Below are 20,054 nucleotides of genomic sequence, written 5' to 3'. Positions count from 1 at the left end.
CCTTGGCTCTCCTTAATTCTTTCCAAGAACTGTCTGTTGTCAGTTGTGTCTGGGAGACTACTGAGACTTACAGGTTATTACATGTGATTCAAGAGGAATCCCAAAGAACTGTCTTGACACTTGCAGGAAGATGGATTATCCATACACTCACAGCCCACTGTCACCCAAGATTTGTAGGAGAGCAGTTACCATGTGGCTCACTCTTTTATCTTCAGGCATAGGGGGGAAATTATGGCCCCATATTGTGTGAATCAGGAGACAGTTTCAGCCTTCTGGATTGACGGCCATAAGAGAGGCACAAAAGGGTGAAGGAAGGACTGATAATTCACTCTCAAAGTTTGCTTAGTGTGTGTAAGTCTTAAAACAAATATATAGAGGCACTGGAACCATGGTAGCTGGTGGCATGAACATCTGCTATCACCCAGTGATCATGTGATCTGTGCCCAGTCTGTGCAACATGCTTGGAAAATTTTTCTCCTTTAATCTCAAAATAGCCCTATCATTTTCATTTCACGGTTCATGAAATTAAGGCTCAGAGAGGGTAAGTAACCTGACCAGTGTCTCATTTGTCAGTGATGGAATGAGGATTTGAATATAATACAGCTTGATCTGGAGGCAAATGCTTTTAACTTTGTTCACATCGCTCCCTTCCTCAGACACGACAGCGATGAACAGCCACCATCACCACCAGGACAGTGGCTTCTGTATGCCAAGCTCACATCTTCCCTGGACAGCGCTGCCCAACAGATTTGCTGGATTCTCCTTTCCTGCCTTACACTTTGGGATTTTCAAACTGGCTTTGAACTAGAAGCAAATGGGAACCAAACTCTTTTCTGCTTAAGAAGGATGCTGTGGCATGCCCTTGGGCGCCCTCTCAGGACTTCCCTTTCTCACTTCACTTTCTCAGGAAAGTGACTGTCCACCCAGGGAAAGCTAGCTGATACCTCTAGTAAAAATTGAGGAGTTTGATCAGAGAAGGTACATTCTTAGGTAATTTCTTGCCAAATGTTTAAGTTTCTAATTTTTCTTCTGCTCAGGTCGTGTCACTGCGTAATTTTCTATTGTATAGAGCTTGGATATATGAGTTATTGATGACAAACATTACTAGTTTATTAATTATCTTTCTAGCTTTCTGAAAATGTAGCTAAAATGAAAGGATGATGGAAGAGTGTCAGTACAATTGGGGTGGAGTTGCTAATTATGAGCTGGTCATCTATCAAATCTCACCACTCAAAGCACACATTTGATGTATAGAAGATGCAGAAATCCACAAACATTGTGCTGTGTGTGGGAGGCCAACTTGGTAGGGGGCACCCTCGACAGAGGGAAAGTGAGGTACTTGCTCTGAGGTTCATCATGATTTGTATCTGTTTGAGTAAACAGTCGTGAGTGAGATAGGATGCCTTGGCCCCACATGTGTGGGGGTTCAGTTAAGAAGTTCTCAGCAAACCTCTTCTGAGAATTACCACCATAGGGAGAAGGTGCCAGGGGAAAGGTTGTACTCTGATTATTTGAAAATGTCAAACTCCTTAAAAGCAATGAGTTAGAGAAAGAAATTTAGAAAATATAGCAAAAACTAGATAGCTTTTAAACACACATATCTAATTTTAAAATAGAAAATAAAGATTCATGTCTACACCTTTCTATATAAAATTGGAAACACAATTCTTTCTTTAAAAAAATCTATGGCCTTTCAAAGATTATTACATAAGAATATATTATGTGGAACTCTGCAGCCTTTTAGAATATCTGTAGATTAATTTGGTATAGGGTGTAGGCTGTACTTTAAATATTTACTGTGCTTGATACTCATGGGTGTGTAGAAAAAAAAAACATACAAGGGTATGTAGCATGAAAACTAATAATATCACACTTCTCTTTCTATTGTAGTTCAAGGCGAATTTTGAAATTAGTTTTAAATTTGTGTGGTGGGTGCGAGGCCATTCCAGCAGTGTCTCAAGCCTGATCCCACCTGTTGGAAGTTCTGGCAGTGAAATCCTTTTTCCTTTTTGGGCTCTGGGTGAGAAGCTGTTTCAGCCTGGGTTATAAGCTGGTGGAAGTAGGAAGTATCCTTCGACCAGTCAATTTGGAAGAACAGATGCCCACTACTGCCTTTTTCCCAAGGGACATCCCAGCTCCAGGAGTTTCTGTGGTATTGCCAACAGCTCAGTTTCTCCCTATGCCCAATGGTATTGATTCAGTCCTCTACCTGACATCTGTAATGACCTTGGTATACTGTCCCTAAGAGCAGTCATCAATAGTTACCCTTTAAGTGTGTCCCACATTGCAGCAACTTAATGGGCAATACACTTAGGACACCATGCAAATCTCTAGCTATATTCAGAGAGGGATATTCATCTTCGGCATTTACACATGCTTCACAGAGAACTCTTCATCAGGAGCTTCTTTTAGACTCATCTACTCGACATATAGTATATCCCAGGCATTGCTCTACGCCCTAAAGATACAAGGTTATGTAAAGTAGAATTCTTCACTGAAAGGATCACACTGTGGTGAAACACAAACACCACAGCAAATGAAAACAGACAAAGAACAGGCAAACTGAGCTGGAACTAGGGACAGGGCAGGGATAAAAAGCTGTCAAAAGTTTCATCTGTTTTGAATGAAAATTCCTTCTCTTCCTTTCACATCCATGTCTAAACACTCAAAAGAGCCATCATCCTACCTTTGAATGTATGTAGAATCCTGGTCTCAGCATCGTCTTTGCTTCTTCTATGTCAGCCTCACAGAAGCCCAAGGACAAGCTACCTAACTTTTATCTTTGCCTTCATTATTGTTTCTCACTCACTATTGTGAAGCCAGGCATTCTGTGAATGGAGGTGAGTGGCCTTCTCACTAGTGTGAAGTCAGGCATTCTGTGAATGGAGGTGAGTGGCCTTCTTTCTAGTGTGAAGCCAGGCATTCTGTGAATGGAGGTGAGTGGCCTTCTCACTAGTGTGGAGTCAGGCATTTTGTGAACAGAGGTGAGCGGGCTTCTCTCTAGTGTGGAGCCAGTGATTCTTTCTGTTAACAAAGATGAGATGGGTTTCTGCCAGGGTCCCAAATCACACTAAATTACCAATGCCCTAACTCTCTCCACCCTTGAATTTTCTCCTGACTCCCAGGCCTTCCCTTTCTCTTATCATCTGGGAATCTCAAGTGTTTGTACTAGTTTGCTGCAGTTTTCCCTGCCCCCTTGCTTTCAAGGTCAGCAGGGAATCAGAGCTCAGCTTCACAGCAGATCTCCCCTGACCTTTCTCTCAAGCACAGAATCTTCCCAGCCTGTTTAGTCTATCCACAGCACACAGCACGTGTCCCTACCTGCTCATTATTTACTTTATCTAGAGTTTATCTAGTCTCACCAGATCACTCCCAAAGTAAAAAACTGTCCAAGGACAGAAAAAAAAATCTTGATTAGATATTTACTGAGGAAATTAACTTTTAAAAATCACAAAGGTAAATAGGCTGAAACAAGCAGCCATGAATTACAGTTGAAGGGCAAGGAAAGTGAAATAGTTTAAATACAGTGTGACTCAAGATCACTAGTGGGCAGAGCTGGCTCTCTCTGGTGGCAGAGATTGCTGGTAGCTGTTACACACTAAGCCTTATCTCCCTCCCTAATTCAGATGCTGAATCACAACTTTCAGTAGCTTAGAATGTGATGGCATTTGGAAAATGAGGCCTTTAAAAGAGGTGATTAATTTAATATAAGGCTGTCTGGATGGGTAACAATCCAACCTGACTTGTGTCTTGTAAGAAAAAGGGATGCTGCCATACAAAGAGACACCAGGAAGGATCCCATGAGCCCTTCAAGGTCTCAGGAAGAAGGCAGCTGTCTGCAAGATGCAGAGAGGCCTCAGGAGAAACGGAGCCTGCTGACAACTTCATCTTGAGCTTCTAGCCTTCAAAAGTACAACAAAGGAAATTTCTGATTTTGAGGCCACCTACTCCCTGGGGTTTTGATACAGAATTTTGGATTTGTGTGTCAAGTCTCTGCTTCTATGAAGTGGGGTAGAAGTGAGAGGGGATGAGGCCTATGTTTTAGGAAGACTGCATTGATTACACAGAACACAGACTGGAGGACAGGAAGACTATAGGTACCTGGGAAGCATGGCAAATCTAGATCAAGAGGAAGAGGAGCCAGAGATGAGCATGTGTCACGGGTGATGTACTGAAGAGATGTTCTAACACGTGAATGGAATATTGACATCTGACACACAATATGATTTAGTAAAAAGCAATGGTACAAAGAGTTCATCAAATAAGACATAAATTACAGTGGTCACATCATCTGTCAGTGTCAATGTGGAATATAATATGACATTACATATTATAGTGTAATCTGTCTTCACACTGCTCTGAAGGAAAGGGCCATATGTTGAGAAGAGCCATGTGAAGATAAGGATCCATCCTTCCTCATTAGCACATCATTGAACCCAGGAAGTTCCATAAGGAAATCTCTGTAACCATCTAACACAAAAAATGTTTTGTTTTGTTTTGTTTTGTTTTTAAACTGGTTATCATTGTTTGAAAGGCACATTCCCCATTTCTGAGCTGTCATGTTTTTGAAATTAACATTTTGGGACTGTGTTCCAATGCACTAATAAAGCTTCAACATAAGTAGAGAATCTTGGCCTAGGAGACTTCTAGTTCCCACAGAAATACCTCTCGACATGATTTTAACAAGCTGGAAGTCTCAGTTAAAAAGAAAACAAAAACCAACCAATCAACAACAACAACAAAAAAAAACAAACAAAAAAACAGAACAAAAGACAACACTTGATTCTTCCATAGCCTGATTGCTACCAGATCTAAGATACATTAGAATGTTCTAATGGGATTTCCTCTGGTACTTTGAACAAAACTCAGCCAACCAAAAACACGAAACGATTTCTGAGGAGCTTTGGTTGAAATGCAGAACCTTGGGTTTGGGTTTTGAGTTAGAACTCTGACTAGGGACTACAGATCTCTAGGCTTTTGTACATTCCCATCAGTTTTGTGCCCAAGAGTGTCCACGTGCAGTGACTCACACGCAATGCGCACATATGCCTTCCGACTCTTCGTAGTGCCTGCTGAACTCCAGGCCACACACTGGCACCAGTAATCTTCAGGCCCAAACAGTTCCTCCACCTGTTGGCGTGAAATCTCAATGCTCACTTCTCTCACAATGAGACCTGACAAGAGAAACAAAGGTTCAAGTCAAGAGAAAGCCTGCACTAATGAAACATAATGCAGCCGCCATTCCTCCCCCTGCCCTATGGATCCCATTCATGCCATTGATCACCATCTAGATGTTGCCTCTCACTTATCGATTTCTGAGGGATCCAGTTACTGTAGTCCACATCTGTATATTCTTTTATTTGCTTTTTCAAGTCTTTAGTGTTTATCTGAAGATAAAAGTGGAATGGGTCTATAACCCCACAAAATAGCATTTCCTCCTAGTCTATAATATTCGTTTCTTACCAGGCAATGGCATCATCTTGGCTCTCCTGTCTCCTAAAGATTCTATTTTATTTATATAGGTTGTGGCTAAGATGTCCAGATACTAAAAAGAGATTTTTACAAAAGAGTCTTCATAGTAATTCACACACACACAAAGAAATAAAATAAAAGAACCTAAACCTATAAAATCAGTGACAATTTAAAAATCACCTTAACAGATATGTTTAAAATATAATAGTAAACCATTTTTATTGAAATAAATTATAGCTTCAATTAACCAATACTGTAGGAGTTTGAAAAGGTTTTTTTTTTTTTTTCCGTAAAATCATTTAGAAGCTCTCGTTTCTCTGTAATTGTAATGTAATTGAGATCCCAGTGATGTGTCTTCAGCTACAGTGTTGAAATGTTGAAATAATTTCAATTTTTGTATCTTGACTAACAAAAGTTGAACCAAGGCTCTAGGACTACAATTTCAGTGATATTTATTTGAGGTACTAAGACAATTTTAGAGATTCATTCTACAATGTGTTTCTACATACTGACCAGGAGAGATGAACTGAATGATATATGTGGGCAACTGCCAGAGGTTATACAGACTGAATGGACTCATTTCCAGAGTGGAGTGCTCACTGACAACAATAGCAGAACACCCAAATGGAGCAAGGGAATTTGCTCTGAGCCAAGTATGGACACAGTAAGAGTGATGGAATGAATCACATTTGTTTATAAACTTTATATCCACCAATCCAATCATTGTCCATTGATACTTTATCAAATAGAAGTTATGTTAAATATACTATATTTTGCACTTTTGGAATTCAAATGAATAGGATAGCTTATTTGCTTATTCATACAACTTCAGTGAATCACAGATATCCTGTGATTATATATGGTTAAAAAGTTTATATTAACAGTGGGATAATGTCATTTATTAATGTGGAATACTTATGTTCAATTCTACAAAGAAGCTGTATAGGGATAAGAGTAAATGACAAGAGTAAATTAAGAAGGAACTCATAAGAACAAGTAACTTTGTTCATATTATAATAGAGAGAGGTATTCAACATATAAGATGGATTAATAAAGAATGATGAGTTTGGGATTCAAAAAGGCCACAGAACACTAGCCACAGAGAGCAGTGGTATGAAATGGAGGAAGAGACAAGAAAGGGTCCAGTTTGACCGTTTGGATTCTAATGGTTCTACTACTAGAATGGCTTCCTTGGCATTACTTGAAGGTCTGTGGAAAAAGCATATTCTCAGACCCTCCCCAGGCTCAATCAATTGGAAACTTTGGGGGTGGGACCAGCCAGTATTAGGGCTTTAACAAGCCTGCTGAGTAATAGAATTTGCTAAATTGGAGAATTCTTGTACATAATGCTTAATAAATTTTATTTCTTTCAGAAAACCATGTATAGTATGTGATGTTTTAAAGTAGATGGCTTAGACAGAGGACTATCAAATATATATTTGAGATAGGCAATATCTATACATTTGTGTGTGTGTATGTTTAGAGCTTAATAAGCTACAAAGTGTTATGATGTATAAAAATACTTTTATTACAGGAGACAGGAAAAGGCATGGCTTCTGGAGACCTGGAAGGGAGTAACCCAGATATTTCTCTAACACCTAGATGTATTCAAATCATATCAGAGAAGTCAGAAAAATTTATAGGCACCCAACAGAGATAGGTGCCATCCCACGGAGGAATGAGCAGTATTGTCTACCAAGACCTTATGGAGTTTGAGTCATAAGCCCTTAGATCTCCTGAAACCTGAATTATAGAGAAGCCCACGAAAGCATGTGCCACATACCCAGGACAGGACAAGATCCCGAACAGACAACTCTATTGAGGTTTATAATTTAATGCTATTTCAAAGTTTCACGATTATTTATTCCTTTATATTTATGCAGTAGACAGCTTAAAAGGTAATTTCAGGTAAATGGCATAGTCCAACCCTTCACAGGCCAGCTATAAGAACGACAAAGATTATACTCATCAATGTCTAACTAATACAACAGTCTTCAGAGCAAAACCCACTGCTTTTCTTTATATTTCATGGGTCCCAGTTTTCCAACCTTGCTTTAGTTTTTCTCATTAACATCTAGAAAGTTTGTCAAATAAAGAAACACGCTTTCCTTTCTTAAGCTCCACCTTCTTTTTCTCAGTACTTTCTAGCATTTAGTGCTTTTGCCTGCCTTCTTGCTAAAACATTCCATCTTTATGTGGAAGACCAGTTATTGGAAATAATACTTGTCCTTTAAAGTTATTGCAGGAAATTTACAGTCACCAACAGTCTGATAAACCAGCAGTGCGTATTTACTTCTAAGTATAATGGCTCTTTCTGAAATGCAGAACAGCAACAAATGGCCCACGGATATTAAAACCACATACAAATATTTTGTGTCCTGAGATGATAACTTCAGGTTTCCTTCCCCTCCCATTTACTTGAAGTAATTACTGGAAACCTAATTAAATGCTAGTGGAACTTTACTGGGTCCAGTGTATCCTTAAGACTGAATAGGTTCATGAATGTTTCTAGTAACCACAAATGTGAAACCTTTTAAGAAAGCCACAGACCAACCCTCCTGCTACAGGAGCTGTGCATAGTATGAATGTTCTGAATTATGGGACCCAGGCTTCCTGTGGGCACTGGAGTCCAGCACATGTGAAGGGCTGTCTTCAGTTTCACAGACACCCCATTCAGGAGGGCATGAGCTAATTACAGTTGTGTACAGTTGTTACTTGACTGCATGGCCCACACCCTTTACATTCCAATATTTGGTCAATGATAGAATAAGAAAGAATGGTAGCATGAAGTATCTAATTCTTAGAGCTCCAGATCTCCTAAATCTTCATGACTCAGCCTCTCAGCTGCCCAGCTACATTACAATTTTTTTTCATTGCTGTAGGTAATTTTACTACCTGTGACATTTTGCTCATCAAACAAGAGCCTGGTGATTTCTGTAAAAGTAAGTAATATCTTTTCTCTTTGAAAGCAGAATTTCAGATCTTCTTGAAGTCCTGAGATGCAAGAAACAAACCTTCTTGAAATGTGAAATACCATCAGCATAACTTCCAAGGAAAACTGCTTTGAAGAAGCTTTGGGAAGTTGAAATGGGCTTCAGGTTATTTAGAGGGTTGGGAGAGGGCTAGGGGATTTACACAAATACAAATGAGTAGTTTCCATCACATCCCATAACATCAAAGACTCCCATCACTTTCTTTAATAGTGGCATCTCAGAGATGCAGGCTGTTTGAAGTCTGCAGTCATTAGTGTCTATAATAGGATTCATTGTGGTTTAGGAAGCCGAATGTAAGGAGCTGATTAGCTTGTTATACCAAGAACACTTACAATGAGTATAAATGTGCACTTAGTAATGGGGAGCTCCAAATGGATGAGTGAGCTCCTTGTGAGACCCCACATAAATAAAACAATAAAACCCTCATATTACAATATTTGATCACAAATATGTATCATTGATTTTAAAAACTGATGTTCCCTCAGAAACCTGATAGGTAGTCCAATCAAATGACTATATATTAAAAGTTCACTAATGTCGGGTATTTTTGTTAAGTGAAAAGATGGGATAAATATAGCCTAAAGTTGTTAATTAATTGTATGAAAGGTCTTCTTTATAAGTCAATTCTTAAAATTTATACAGCAATTTTTCACAATCATCCTGCAGATTTATGGATGTATCAACATACAGCATAGACTAATAACTAAAAACCAATATATAAATAGAATCAAATATATAAACCAAACAATGTATTAAATACAGAAAAGGTCTTTGACAAAAATCCAACATCCCGTTATGATAAAATTCATGGACAGTCTAGGGACACATGGGATATATGTCAACATAATAAAGGTAATATACAAAATGTTTATAATCAACATTTTGATAAATGAAGAAACATTCAAAGCATTTCCACTAAAACCAGGAAGAGTAAAAGGGTGTTCACTCCATCCACTAATGTTCAATATAATCACTTGAGGTCTTCACTACGGTAATAAGACAAAAGAAGGAGATAAAGGTAATGCAAATAGTAAGGGAAGAAAAGTAGTTTTCTACTTTTCTATATCAGCAGATGATGTATTTCTATATATAAAATAATCTAAATACCCTACCAGCCCCGACAACTAATAAACACATCCAGCAAACTAGTAGGATACAAAATTAACATACAAAAATCAGTAGTCTTTCCATATACAAACAGTAAACATACTAGGAAAAAAATCAAAGAAATAATACCATTCATGGTACTTCCAACAAAATTAAAATGTCATTCAGGCTCCACTTCCCTATTTGTAGTAGTGTGATTGCCCATTAGCACAACCAATGTATACCAGGGCACCTAGGAACTCAAGTGTCCTTAGGCAGCAGTGAGATAAAGGAGAGAACAGACTCTATGGAGGCATCTTCAGTGAGACAGCTCATTTTAATCAGGAGAACAAAAGCTATTTAAACCTTTGTGGGGTGAGTAGGGGCTATTGCAGTAAGTGTACAAAGTGTACATCATTGGCCTAAGCCAGGATACTGGGGGTGTCTCATTTGTATAAGGAGGAAATTCCAGGTGATGATGGACATGACCCTATAAGGAGCTAGGAAGTTTAACCTGGCTACTGGGCTACATGACCTTCTCAGGTGGGCAAAGGTCTTAGGGCACAGGACTATGTGCACCATGTCATGCAGGCCTTGGGCTAGTGAGGAGCAATGCTACTGCTGCTAATCTAAGGGAGATATTTTTGGGGTTTGGATATGCATTGACCACATAAGCTCCGGGCTTGCTCCCCATGGCTCCCTGGAACCACAATCTTGTATAGTGAGAACTTTAAGAGAAAGCAGAAATAAATTTGATTGACTAACCAACCAAGTTCTGTTTGAATTTAAAATCTAATCCATAAGGTAGAAGCAATCTGTGACACTGCTCCTCTGGCCAAGAACCTGAGACTAGATATAGGGGCATAGGGGACTATTGTTATTCTAAAGAAACATAGCAACAAAAAGACCCTGAAAAACATTCTGCTGTAACCATAGATCAGTATCTTGCTCAACCATCATCAAAGAAGCTTCCTCTTATAGAAGATGGAAACAGATATAGTGACCCTCAGCTAGAGAATGGGACCTTGGAGGACTCAGACCTAAATGAGATGTCTCCAGCAGTACCCTCCCCATACAGCTCATGGAATCCTATGGAAGAAGAGACAGAACTATTTTAAGAGCCAGAGGGGATGGAACACAGGAAAGAAACAAGGCTCATATGAAGTCACATGGATTGAGGCAGCTTGCACAGTGCAAACACAAGTCTGGGGTCCCAGGACTGAGAGGGCAAGTAGACACAACCCCATATCCCTAACTCAGAACCTATCTTCAATTGGTAATACTTGCAAAGGAAAAATGAGTTTTCTTCAATGGAGTCTTACTAGGCATACAAACCTCTCTTAAAACCATGCGCCATTCCCAGCAGTAGATAGACAACACAAAATGGTATTTTGGGAGATTTTCTTGTCTCATAACAATTTGTCATTTTTTTTTTAAAGTTTTACTCTATGTGCCTTCTGTTTATGTCTTCAAGTTTTATGTTTTCATGAAACTTCTGTTTGTAAATGTGTATGCCTCTTCACACACACACACACACACACACACACACACACACACAAACAGATATTTTTTGGTACTTTCTAGGTCTTTGTTTTTCTGTTCATTTGTTTGTTTTTGTCTCATTTAGATCCCTCTTTGTTTGTAATAAGAGAAAGCAAGAAAGAATGTAGACTTGGAAGGATGAGGAGGTAGAGCTGTAACAAGTAGAGGGAGAGGGACCACAATCAGAATATAATGTATGAAAAAATATCTATTTTCAATAATAAATTGATTAAATTTAAAAAGTTAAAGAAAATAACATCAGAAGGAAAGATCATTAATGTTCATAGGCTGGTCACATTAATGGTATAAAAACATGTTTATCGTACAAATAGTAACCTATAAGTTCAGTAGTTTCAACATTCTAAAACAATTATTCACCAAAACTGAAAGAAAAATAATTTTAAAGTTCATATAAACCACCAGACTCAGGATAGCCAAAACAATTGTAAATGATAATAATCTTATAGGAGTTATCAAAATCCCTGACACTGTGTTAGATTACAGAAGTGTCATTGAAAACAGCTTGGTAACTGACATAGAAAACAAATATATCAATCAACTGAATAGAATCGTGAACCCAGGTATAATCTCAAGGCCATACTGCCAGATGATTTTTGATAAAGAAAATAAAAAAATATATGTTGGATAAAAGCCAATTGTCTAACAAATGGTGCCAGTAAATTTGGATAGCTAAATGTAGAAGAACGAAATTTGACAGGCCTCTCATGCACTATAAAACTCAGCTCCAATGGATTAAGGACTTCAACAGAAGACATGATGCTTTGAGTCTGTTAAAGGAGAAGGAAATATATTTCAATTTATAGGCATAGTAAAAGAATGTCTGTACAGGACACTGGTATCACCAGCATTTGGAGCAACAATTGAGAAACAGAATTTCATGAGAGGAAAATGCTTCTTTACAGTAAGAGACATGATAATTCCATTGAGGAGGAAGTCTGCAGAATACGAAATCATCCTTGACAGCTATACATCTGGAAGATAGTTAGTACCCAGAACATAAAGAATTCCCTCAAAAGCTAAACACCAAGAAAAGGAATAATCTAATTTGAAATTGGTTAATGAAACTAAACAGAGTCCTCAAAAGAAGAGAAAAAAATAGATGATAAATATATTTTAATGCTCCATCAGAGAAGTGAAAATTAAGCATAGTTGAAATTTCATATTACCCTAGTCAGGATAGTTGAGACAAAAATAAGAGTGCAATGGTTTGTATTTGCTTGGCCTAGGGAATGGCACTTTTAGAAGGTGTGGCCCTATTGGAATAGGTGTGTCACTGTGGGTGTGGGCTTAAGACCCTTACCCTAGATGCCTGGAACTTAGTTTTCCACTAGCAGCCTTCAAATGAAGATGCAGAACTCTCAGCTCTGCCTGCATCATGGCTGCCTGGATCCTGCCCTGATCTCACCTTGATGATAATGGACTGAACTTCTGAACCTGTAAGCCAGACCCAATTAAATGTTGGCCTTTATAAGACTTGCCTTGGTCATGGTGTCTGTCTACAGCAGTAAATACCTTACTAAGACACAATAAATGTTGGTGTGGATTCAGGGAAAGAATACTTATTCAGTGTTGATGCTAGTGCAATCTCATGTATCCACTATGGAAATCAGTGCAGAGGTGCCTCAAAAAGCTATAAACACACTATAACACAGTGTAATCCACCTGACCCACTAGAGGATTCTACATCCTGCTACAGAGACACTTACTCATTCCTTGTCATTGTTACTTCATTTATAACAACCAGGAAACAACCTAGATATTCATCAACTAATGGATAGATAATGAATGTAGTACATTTATTCAAGGAAACATTGTTAGGTATAAAGAAAAATGCAGCAATGTAATTCACAGGTAAACGGATAGAAATAGAAATAATCGTTCCAAATGAGGTAAACTAGATCTAGAAAGACAAACATTGCTTATTTTCTCTAACATGTGGGTGTTAGATTGAATCTTCAGATATATGTTTAAACTGTAGAACTCCAGAGTTTACGAAATCAGTGAAGGGACTTCACATGAAATTGGGGATTGAATGCAGCAGATATATAGGAGAACTGAGAATAATGACATAGGAAGAATTAGATGAGGTAGAGGAAGAAAGGGCAGTGTAGACATTGTTTTTCCAGACACCACAGATTATTATATGAAAAGTGCAGTACCAGGTATTAATAACTTATTTTTGAGATGTTGACCACTGGGGTTCTATAGATCTCCCCTAAGAACATGATAGGCCATCACCCATCTTCTTGGCTATCCTCTAGGACTTAATGGTGATACCCTATTGCTGAAGACACCACACACTTGAATCATAAGACAAAGAAATCAAGTTAATACCAACATGGAAACTTCATCCTTACTTGCAATCTTTCCTAATAGGATGCTCTATGTGGAGTACTAGGAGGAACAGTAGTCACTTGTCTTACCCATCTGTGACCTCTCTGAGCTACAGTAGTATCTGGCTGGCACGATAATGCTCACTGTCATCCATCTGTGTCCGTGATACACTCCAAGTATTTCACTGAATCCAGGAGCAAATAGACTTTGGGGCTACGTGAGCCTGAGCTGCACTTCTCATTCCTTACAATGACTTTATCTTCCCTGTTGCAAAAGGAACTTCTGAAACATCATATCCTGCAGGCTTGTCAATTTAGCTTCCCCTAGCAACCCCTCTAATGGAAACAGGGCTGCAGAACCCTGACAAATCTCATTCCAGGACATTCACAGTTAGGCCACGAGCTGGTGGGAAATGCACAGACTTGCAGGTAGTGGTGCTCTGCAATGTATTACAATGCTTTATTGAATTAGTGTGGTCTCCTTCTCAGGCCCTAATCCTGTTAGTCTTCACTAATATGATCTGAAATATGAAACATGTCAGCTCTAAATGCCTTAATGTAAATTAAATCACAAAACCCTTGTCATTCTTTAAAAGGGTATCTATGTTAAAATTTGTTAGTTGTAACAATAGCCTTTTAGTGTAATAATGAAACTATGGTAACTTGAAAGGCAGAACTTCACAATCAAGATACTGTTTTATATTAGTCAGAGTTATTTGACAAATGTGAAATGATAACAGGAAAGGTAGACCCTGTAAATATAGTTAACTATTTTTTTGGGACATTTTCTATGAATTTTAATGTGACATTCAATAGAAGTAGACTAAGGCAAATAAAATTACTCAAGCAATATAGAATTGAAACAGTAGTATGTTAGCATTATTTTGACTGTAATTTTTCTAATATTACTTTCCTTGTGATGAAGATGAAGTTAAGAAATATAAACCTAAAGAGATTGAGTCATGAAGAAACAGAAATATCTGAACAGACCAACGATGAGTAATTGACTCAGTAATAAAGTATCTCCCTCTGAGAAAAGCTCAGGGAATGGTGGTTTCATTGTTAAATGATGCCAAATATTGAAAGAACAAAGAATAGTTCCTTTCAAAATTCTCACAAAATTAAAGATGGAACTCTCTCATATTCTTTTTACCTGACAAGCATTTCCTTAAATAAAAAACTAGACAAGGACAGTACAAGAAAAAGAGAAGTCAATGACTGAGATGGACATGATGTGAAAGTCCTCCAAATTCTAGGGAGCTGAGTTCAATAGCCTACTAAAAGGATCACATAGTATTATTTGTGAAGGTTTATTTCTCACATGGGAGGAAAGCTTATCATTCATAGATCAATGATTGTGGTATGTGATAGTAACAAAATGAAGGAAAGAATTTTCTAATCATCACAGTATGGAAAAGGTCCTTAAAATCTCCCATTCAGCCAGGCAGTGGTGATGCATGACTTTAATCCCAACACTTGGGAGGCAGAGGAAGGTGGATTTCTGAGTTCAAGGCCAGGCTGGTCTACAGAGTGAGTTCCAGGACAGTCAGGGTCTACACAGAGAAACCCTGTCTCCAAAAAACAAAAATAAAAATAAAAAAATTTATAAACCTTCAAGCAACAACATTCTTACAGGGAGAGTTGAAAGCATTGGCTGTAAAGCCTGGAGCAAGACAGAGACATTCATCTTCACTATTTTTGTTTATCATAGTATTGAATGCTATTCTCACCAGAATAATCAAGCAAGAAAAAGAAACAAAGGAATTTGAAAGTAGGAAGTTATATTGTCTCATCTTAGAAAATAACATTATTTGGGCTAGAGAGATGGTTCAGTCGTTAAAGGCTAGGCTCACAACCAAACATATAAGAAAATAACATTATCTTGCATATAGAAAATTCTAGATTATACCAAAAACTGGATTAACAAATTCATTAAAGTTTGAAATATAGAAAATTAACATACATACACACACATACACACACACACACACATACACACAAATCAGTGCTGTTCCTATACATTGACATCAACTTAGAAACATGAAGTGAGCAAGCCCAATTATAATACTCATAAAACAAACAAAAAAGAAAATACTTAATATGATCTTAAACAGCTCTACCAGAAAATCTGCAAAAGGTTAATGAAAAAAGATACAAATGAATAGAAAGATACCATATACCCATGGATTAGACAGATTAATATTGGTAAAGTACCCATATTCCTAAAATAATCTACAGATCCGATGCACCCTTCATCAAAAGAACAATGCTATCTTTTAACAAAGGAAGACCACAATCCTTTGGTTCATATAGAACCAAAGAATATACCCAAAGAGATCTCTGATGAAATACAAGAAACTGAAGGCATTAGATTGCCTACTCCCAAGTACAAAATTGCAGCAGTAAAAACAACACGGTCCTGGCATGAGCGGGCACACGAGTCAAGTGGGGCAGGGAGGCAGAAGCAAACTCATACCTTCATAGTCAATTTGACTTTCAATAAAGATGCAAAAAATAAAATATACAATGATGAGTGAATATTCTTAATGATAATAAAATAAAGTTCTTATATAAGCAAATATTAAAAACAGGCACTCATACCACCTATTATGTAGAAACCATATAATTATACCATTTCAAAATGAATTAAAGACTTAAAACTATGACTCAAACCTATAGCATGGCAGAAGGTGGACTGCATTGATCTGTGCAGTGCCACTGTTACAAACACAAGCAAGGACATTCATACAAATGGAGCAGAAAGAGGGAACTAGGATTTCATGAAACAAAAAGCTTTCTAATAAGAGCTTAATATTCCAAGCATAGAAGGAACTTGACTATTAAGAAAAAGTAACCTGGTTAAAAAAATAACAACAATAAAAAAACAATAACAATAACAAAAAAACTAAGCAAAGGACTTAGACATTTCTTGAAAACAGACATAAGAATACTAATTAGATGAAAATTAACTCAACAGCATAAATAATGCTAAATGAAAATCATATTAAAGTATGAGCTATCCCTCACCAGGGATAGAATGGCTATTGTTTACAAAGGACATAAGATAAGTGTTGACAAGGGCATAATATCAAGCTCTTAACACAATTGGTGGGACCCTACATTAGACAGCGTTTATGAGAAACAGTATGAATGGTCATTTAAAAATCAAAAGAGGAATTAATATGATCCAGAAAGGCCTATGTATTTTTAAGAGGGTCTGGATATTACTGCCGAGATTTCTTTGTTTCTCAATATGTCTACAAATGCATTGAAGGTATTTCTCAGAAACTCTGCCATTTAAAAATCTGCAGGAGGATATATGGAGAGAGACAACTAAAATTGAAGGCCCTAGGAAGGATAGTATAAAAACCCAATGCAATGAAGCTGCCATATACATATATATGCCTATGCCTATGCCTCTGTGTGTGTGTGTGTGTGTGTGTGTATGTAATATATATATATATATATATATATATATATATATATATATATATATATACTGAAATTTCCTAATAATGGGAGAGACCCAACTGGCCATCTTTTGTCACCAAATGAAGCTTCTAGTGTCAGGATTAGATTACATCTATTTTACTTGTAGGTCAAAGGTCAGCTTTTGCCATACATAAGTTGCTCTCTACAAACTAAGAACAAGGTTCTGTTGAGGAAGACAACACCTACATAACACATTAAAAACTCAGAAGTTGTGCTGATGCCTACATCCAGCCTTCAGTTTTATGTGCTAGTATCTTTGGCACAGGAAGGAATTCTGCATGCTAACAAAAAAGAAATGTAAACACTAACCCAGCCATGAACTCTTTGACAGTGGTGTCCTGCATGAACAATATGCTACTGTAATGGTGGCATAAAATTGTGGGAGTGACCAACAATATCTGATTTGATTTAATGCCCCTCTCATGAAATAGAACTTATATTCAGCACTGCTTGGCTATCCCAGAAGCTGAGACTAGCAGCCTAGGCATCTAAACAAATACTACTACTGTTCTAGAACAAATACCAAAATGTAGCAAATGACACCTAATGACCTACTGTACCAGTGATTCTCAACCATCCTGTTACAACCCTTTAATTCAGTTTCTCATATCGAGGTGACCTACATTCATAAAATTATTTTTATTGTCAGTTCATACTGTAATTTTGGTGCTTATAAATCTATAAATGGTAATATAAATATCTGATATGCAAACTATCTGACAGGGACCACAGTCCACAGGTTGAGAACCAGTGTGCTACACTCAGGGGTCATTGCAGTCATCAGTGAAGCCTCATCCTGCAGCAGATGGGAACAAATACAGTGGCCCACAGGTAGACAATATTCAGAGAATGAGTGATCTTAGGATACTTAGTCCTCAGTGAGGTGTCTACATCAAATCCCTCCTCAGGGCTTAGGGAACCCTGTGAAGAGGAAGCAGAAAGAGTACAAGAGCCATAGGGGGATGAAGGACTATAGGAAAGCAAGGCCCTCTAAATCAACATGAGAGATGTTTGGAGAAAGTCACAGAGACTGAGGCAGCATGGAGAAGTACTTTTATGGGGTTCCTGAGTGTGTGAACAAGTGAGTCACTACCTGGGCTTTTTAATTTCTATTTTTTTTGTCCAATTTTGATGTGTTAGATTTTGTTATAGTATTTATATATTATATAGTATTCCCTTGAAGTCTAGTTTTTTTTTTCTTTACTAATGAGAAACTGAAGTGGAGTTCATCTGAATGAAAGAGTAGGTAGAACAAATGTTGAGGACTAGAGAGAGGAATTCATAATCAGGATATATTATGTGACCAAAAGATCTAATTTTTTTTTTTTGAGACAGGGTTTCTCTGTGTAGTCCTGGCTGTCCTGGAACTCACTCCGTAGACCTGGCTGGCCTTGAACTCAGAAATCTGCCTGCCTCTGTCTCCCAAGTGCTGGGATTAAAGGAGTGTGCCACCACCATCTAGCCCCAAAAGATCTATTTTTAATAGCAGGAAAAAATCTACCTTATATGAACTATACCCATTTTTCAATTATTTAAACCATAAAACCAAATAATTAACACAGGCATAGAGCTCATCCAACCATGGTTTACAATATAGCTGTATGTGGTATTGTCTATATTGATCTACTTAATAAGAATGAATACAGTTTAGAAAATTCTAAAGCTCTTTTATGAAAGATAAGGTAAACCAGACTTAGACTGACACTTGGGACAATAGAGACATGGAGCATTTGAGGTTATTATTGAAGCATGATTGGTTACAAGGAAATAGGGAGGGATGTAAGAAAATTCAGGAAGAATGGCATGAAGGGGAAGAGCACAGATGATAAAACAAACAGACCCTTAGCTGTGGAGGAGCTCACATGGGCTGTGGAAAGAAGTGACTGTTGAATGAGACAGAAAACAGATTCATGGTGAGCTCTGAGCGGCAGCCCGTGATGTGTGCTGTGTGGAACACGAAGACGAGAAATTGTAAATAGATGAAATGACATTTTCAAAAATGGCTCATGCTTTAGGAAGATTAATTTGTGCTTACTAGTAATTTGTCATGAAGAGAATTTCAATAATTTTCATTTTAATTATTATAAAAAATTGTTTCAGATCTATCCCTCAGCATTAAGTCATTTATCAGAAGTGTTGAGAGCTGGTGGTTTGTTTGTTTGTTTGGTGGCCTTCTGAAAACACTAGTAAGGAAAATACGCATATGTATCAGGAGTAATAATCATTTGCCCTGCTGGCCTTTCATTCTGCAATTACTCCAAATGACTTGAAATCAAGCAGTAAGAGCAGCCAACCTCGAGTAACCGTGACTTCTAATAGTCCAGACTCCACATGCTATCTTTTGGGTGGCAGGTTTGTTTCTCTTAAAAGAAGTATTATTTCTATTCATAATAAAGCCTTAAAAGAGGAAACTGTAAAATTTGAGTTTTTAAAACATCAGCTTTCTTGGGACTTTTCTGCAATGGAAAATATTCCTATGAAACACACAATGTGGGGATTAATGTGGGTAAGAAAAGTAATTTTGTTCTGTATTTGTACCTGGCTTCTGGTAAATCTTAGAGCTATTAAGGGTTGATTTTTTTCCCAACATAACATGAAATTGTCTATTTATTTTAATCTTGCTGGGTTGTGAGAAAAAAAGATGTCAATAGGATTAGAAATGAAGTCTGATACCAGAAATTAAGGGATTTTAAAGATTTCTACTTTCAGCCAAGTTCTCTAGAAATTTACCAATCCCTGGAAGCCTAACTCTTCAAACATAGAGGGGTGCTCCCTTGGACGGTGAATGGAAATGTGCTCACGCAGCTTCATGGTTCCTTATGTCCCTATCCAATAACACATGAAAAGCATGACATTCAGCCACTGGATTGGAATATCTGAGTAGGCTAGTTCTGAATAATTATGGGCAGAATACACAAATTGTATTTAAAAGGAGTTCTAAGTGAGTGAGTAGAGTGAAGTCTTCTAGAGTTTCCACTTTCCTACTGTACCATGGTGGTAACGGTCATGAGTTACATGCTGTATCAGGTCTCAAATAATGCCCAGAACATAGTAAAGGCTTGTCAAAAAAGGTTGATTAATGCAAAACATTCCCCAAGGATATTATATATATATA

At 37.6% G+C, this 20,054-nt stretch overlaps 1 protein-coding gene across 2 annotated transcripts in view; it reads right to left on the bottom strand.

Moving 5' to 3' along the window:
* The window catches only part of Unc5c (unc-5 netrin receptor C), a 345,405-nt gene that overhangs the window by 104,259 nt on the left and 221,092 nt on the right, over positions 1–20,054 (bottom strand). For both annotated transcript variants that reach the window (XM_031375664.1, XM_031375665.1), the window contains exon 3: positions 5,031–5,174. In XM_031375664.1, the coding sequence (XP_031231524.1) occupies positions 5,031–5,174 (144 nt within the window). The remainder of the gene's footprint in view (positions 1–5,030; positions 5,175–20,054) is intronic.

Source organism: Mastomys coucha, unplaced genomic scaffold (assembly GCF_008632895.1).
Source record: "Mastomys coucha isolate ucsf_1 unplaced genomic scaffold, UCSF_Mcou_1 pScaffold16, whole genome shotgun sequence".
Taxonomy (NCBI): domain Eukaryota; kingdom Metazoa; phylum Chordata; class Mammalia; order Rodentia; family Muridae; genus Mastomys; species Mastomys coucha.
The sequence above is the reverse complement of the archived record's forward strand: the minus strand, read 5'-3'. Positions and strand labels throughout refer to the sequence as shown.